The sequence below is a fragment of the Mandrillus leucophaeus genome, unplaced genomic scaffold (genome assembly GCF_000951045.1).
Source record: "Mandrillus leucophaeus isolate KB7577 unplaced genomic scaffold, Mleu.le_1.0 Scaffold3, whole genome shotgun sequence".
Classification (NCBI taxonomy): Eukaryota; Metazoa; Chordata; class Mammalia; order Primates; family Cercopithecidae; genus Mandrillus; species Mandrillus leucophaeus.
The window spans coordinates 3,092,344-3,097,302 of NW_012103142.1; the positions used below are offsets into that span (position 1 = coordinate 3,092,344).

The 4,959-nt window shown below is 40.3% G+C and overlaps 1 protein-coding gene across 3 annotated transcripts in view; it reads right to left on the reverse strand.

The window, feature by feature from the left end:
- SLC26A8 (solute carrier family 26 (anion exchanger), member 8) overlaps nt 1-4,959 on the reverse strand; it is a 108,839-nt gene that overhangs the window by 72,436 nt on the left and 31,444 nt on the right. For 2 of the 3 annotated variants that reach the window (XM_011986578.1, XM_011986579.1), the window contains exons 6-7: nt 3,719-3,883; nt 2,874-3,023 (exon numbers count right to left, since the gene is read on the reverse strand). The exons of the other annotated variant lie outside the window; for it this stretch is intronic. In XM_011986578.1, coding sequence (XP_011841968.1) covers nt 2,874-3,023; nt 3,719-3,883 — 315 coding nt within the window. The remainder of the gene's footprint in view (nt 1-2,873; nt 3,024-3,718; nt 3,884-4,959) is intronic. 3 annotated transcript variants of the gene reach the window in all.

Below are 4,959 nucleotides of genomic sequence, written 5' to 3' on the forward strand. Positions count from 1 at the left end.
TTTGCCTCAATTTCTTTGTTATATATATTTGTTTTTATGAAGGTATAATTTAGATACAATAAAGTGCAAAGCTTTTAGATATAAAGTTCTATTTTTTTTTTTTTTGAGATGGAGTCTCACTCTGTCGCCCAAGCTGGAGTGCAGTGGCACGATCTCGGCTCACTGCAACCTCTGCCTCCCAGGTTCACGCCATTCTCCTGCCTCAGCCTCCCGAGGAGCTGGGACTACAGGCGTCCACCACCTCGCCCGGCTAAGTTTTTGTATTTTTAGTAGAGATGGGGTTTCAACATGTTGGCTAGGATGGTCTCGATCTCCTGACCTTGTGATCTGCCCACTTCGGCCTCCCAAAGTGCTGGGATTACAGGCGTGAGCCACCGCGCCCGGCCAGTTCTATGTGTTTTGAGGAATTTATATGCCAGGTAACTGCCACCCTAATTAACACCTAATTAACACATGAAACATTTCCATCACCCTGATAAATTAGTTTTCTACCACTTACTATTTAATTTTTCCACGTGGGCAGCCACTAATCTTTTTGTCATGACAGATTAGTTTTTCCTGCTCTAGGAATTCATGTAATGGAATTATACAGTATGTAGCCTTTTGTGTCTTTTTTCTTTCATGCTACATAATGTTTTTGAAATCCATCCATGTTGTACACACAACGTGTGTGTGTTTATCTCCAGTTTGTTCCTTATTGCTGAAAAGTACTCTCTTGTAGGAAATCATTACACACATTACAATATGTTACATTTTGTGTCTAGTATCTCTCTCTACTTTGTAGAGGTGAACAGTCAAAACAATTAGAATTGAAGCATGGAGAATAAAATCAGGATTCCAAAAATGGGATAGAAGCAGAAGCAGTATATTCTAGGATCTTGGCAGTAGCCAAAATGAACTGTTTTGTGGACAACAAAGTCATCTGTAGGGACCTTAACATTGGGGCATAAGGTGAGTCGCAACCAGGGTGCCCAGTGATCTATATAAACTAGGGCTACAAGATAGGCATCATTAGGAGATTTGACTGGTATGTCTGTATTTCTTGGGAAGGACTGGTCTTGACTCTATCCTCAGCTAATTGCTGTTGTTGAGATTGTGTTTGCTGAATAAGCTTGCATTATGCTTGCTTGGGTTTTGTTCTTTTTTTTTTTTTTTGAGATGGAGTCTCGCTCTTTCGCCTAGGCTGGAGTGCAGTGGTGCTATCTCAGCTCACTACAAGCTCCGCCTCCTGGGTTCATGCCATTCTCCTGCCTCAGCCTCCCGACTAACTGGGATTACAGGCACGTGCCACCTCAACTGGCTAATTTTGTATTTTTAGTAGAGACAGGGTTTCTCCATGTTGGTCAGGCTGGTCTCAAACTCCCGACCTCAGGTTATTCGCCTGCCTTGGCCTCCTAAAGTGCTGGGATTACAGGCGTGAGCCACCGCACCCAGCCTCTGCTCTGTGGTTCTTGAGCCAAACCTGTACTCTTGGATACATGTCCATTTTTGAGGCCATTTCTTTCTGAAGGCTGGGGTTCGGGTATGGGTTCTTATTGAACAAGATGTTCAGATCTTCCAGTTGTTTCTCCGTGAACATCGTATGTTTCCTTTGTGAATGCATCTGGTTCTAGCCATAGGAAAGGGCTGTTCATTTCCTCCTTGGTTCTTTGGCCCTTTGTCTGTTATCGTTTAAACATGAGATTGCTTGTGCCTCAATTCTTGGATTTCATTTTATTTTAATTTTTTTAGGAAGGTCCTCTGAGTCTGACATCTTCTAATCTAGATGTACTCCTATGTTCAAGTCCAGGGATGAGCTGCCTCAATTTCCTTATTGTAGCATAGTGAGAAGGAATGGAGGTTGAATAACAGTATGATTTCAACTACATTAAAATAAAAATAAAACATTTATGTAGAAAAAGATGGAAATTCACCAACATTGAGGCTAGGCCTGTCATATGTTTGTCTGAGAGAAGAAAGGAGTGAATAACTGAAAATATTAAAATATCATTAGTAGTTGACTTTGGACGGTGCAACTATAGGAATTTCTTTTCCTCTACCACTTTTTTAAACTTCCTTATGTTTTTCAAACTTAGAATGAGCCTGTATTTCTTTCACAAGGGGAAAAAAACCTTATCTTTGAAATATTATGAGAATGAGGCAATAGATAAAAGTACTTGGAAATAAGCATTTTGTGAGGCAGATCTATTGTGCTATTGTGACTATAGTTAATAATGTGTACTTGGAATTGCTAAGGGAGTAGATCTTAAATGCTCTCACAACAAAAATAATAACCGCTGCTAGGGGTGCAAGGTGAAAAAAATTAAAAATGATAATTAGGCCAGGCGTGGTGGCTCACACCTGTAATCCCAGCACTTTGGGAGGCCGAGGCGGGTGGATCACCTGAGGTCAGGAGTTTGAGACCGGCCTGGTCAACATGGTGAAACCCTATCTCTACTAAAAAAATACAAAAATTAGCTTGCCATTGTGGCACACACCTGTAATTCCAGCTACTCAGGAGGCTGAGGCAAGAGAATTGCTTGAACCTGGGAGGCAGAGGCTGCAGTGAGCCAAGATTGCACCACTGCACTCCATTCTGGGCAACAGAGCAAGACTCTGTCAAAAAAACAAAAAAACAAAAAAACAAAAAAAACTTGATTTAACTTTTCATAATGTGTATCTACATCAAAATATCACATCATAAACTATAGATTCAATTTTTATTTGTCAACTATAGTATCAAAATATTTTAGAAAAAGAAAATAAGCATGTTTTCACAAATATAAGCATATATCGAAAACTAAATGTATTCAGCTTTTACACAATTCAACTCAACTTTTTTTAAAATATTAAAATTATGTAAACTATGAATTTGGGACGTCAAAAATACCTACCAGAAATAATTCCATGGGAAACTCAATGGGATACTGATTGAAAGAAATTCTGATACATTTGTTGATTCGCAGAGCAACAACAACTGTTAGAAATAGTAGAATGCTGGTGGAATTAGCTTTTGGGAGAGCTACACAGTAATTAATTATGTCCTGAAAGAAAATAAAATTACGGAGGCTTAGAAAGGGATATAGTAATTGCCTAAGTCTAGAAATGGACACTGTAGATTAACTCAAAAAGAAGTCCCCAAGTAGAGTTTCTGGATACAAAGGTCTCTATGGGCATTACTAGAAGAGTGAGGGCAAGCATGGTGGGGGTGACCATTTTTGTAAAAAGAGGGACAGTAATGTTCAATAAGGACAAGGAGAGAACACACTGTATGTTTTAGTATAATGAACAGGCCCTAGAAGTTCTGTTTATAAGCCAATAGTTATTAGTTTTCCCAAATAATATACTGTAGCTTAGCTCCTACCCTATTCTTACATTCAGGAACTACTTAGTATTGTATATCCTTTAGATGTTTTAGGAGACATGTCTGTTGTAAGGTAGGTAATGAAAAGAACTGTGATATGTACAATATCTTAAAGGTCAAATTTTAATGTATATCATGATAGTTTAAAAGGCTGACTGAAATGGTTAGTCAACTGAAAGCATGGTCTGGCATCTGCAATTAATCAAGACCCTAATTCTCCAATAAAGGAAAATATTTCTAGTACCCTCTTGACTAAGCTGCTATTGGCTGTGTCTCCTTTCAGAACGGGCAGGAGTCTCCCCACTGAGGTCCACCTCTCTTTGGAGGCAAGAGGAGTGGCATTTGTAACTCTGGATAAGAGTTGAAATTACTCACATAGAAGAAGGAGATGGGACCGGCATGGAAACTAATCATAATCCCGAAGATGCAAGTCAGCTGGGACAGCATGATATGCAGTGCCACAGCAGCCAGGTAAGCACTCATTGCAGACTCCGGAAGGTAAGTGGCAATGAAGCCCAAACCCAATACGCCCATTATTAGCTGCAGAGAAGAGAAAACCAGAGTGGGGCAGAATGTCTTCAATCCAGCAATGGCACCAATGGCGCTCTCCAGGAAAAGAAGAGTTTCCAATAGAAAAGTTAAGATAGGCCCCTTTGGTAACTCTTATAACTCTCTTTCCCTAATGAACAGAAGTTGATAACATGGGTCCTTGTATGTTGATCAGAGCCTCCTGACAAGTGCTAGCCCACACTAGTACTTCCTTTCCTCCTTTGTGAGCAGTCAGCTCACTTAAGTTCTTGCCCTGGAATCTACTGCTCTCTAGGTTGACTTGGGGAAAACAGGGACAAGGTGATCAGAACAAACCTTTGCCTATTTATTCATTTATGAGACAGGATCTCACTCTATTGCTCAGGCTGGAGTGCAATCATAGCTCACTGTAACCTCAAACTCCTGGGCACAAGGGATCCTCTGCTTCAGCTTCCCAAGTAGCTGGGACTACAGACGCACACACCACTGAGCTAGGTTTTTTTTTTTTTTTTTTTTTTTTTTTTTCGTAGAGATGGGGAGTCTTGCTATGTTACCTAGGCTGGTGTTGAACTCCTGACCTCAAGTGATTCTCCTATTTTGGCCTCCCAAAACCCTGGAATTACAGGTATGAAAGCACTGTGCCTGGCCTGCCTTTGCCTTTTTAAACCTCTTTCATTAGAAGCTTTGATAGCCCTTTTCAGGAGATGTTAACATTCCTCTGAGGAATGTAGCTTTTCACAAAGGAGAAGATAATTCCAAAACAGTGGGATCAAGCTCAAACTTCTTGACCTTTGACTCTTATCTTTATTGAGAATGATTAAATTGAATTTATTTGTTTTCAGGATTATGCATATCCTGAAGAAAAATAAAAAAAGGTATTTTACATGTCAATATACATATATAAAATTTATGTTATAGCCAGGCGTGGTGGCTCATGCCTGTAATCCCAGCACTTTGGGAGGCTAAGGCAGGTGGATCACGAGGTCAGGAGATCGAGACCATCCTGGCCAACATGGTGAAACACCGTCTCTACTAAAAATACAAAAATTGGCTGGGCGCGGTGGCGTGCGCCTGTAGTCCCAGCTGTT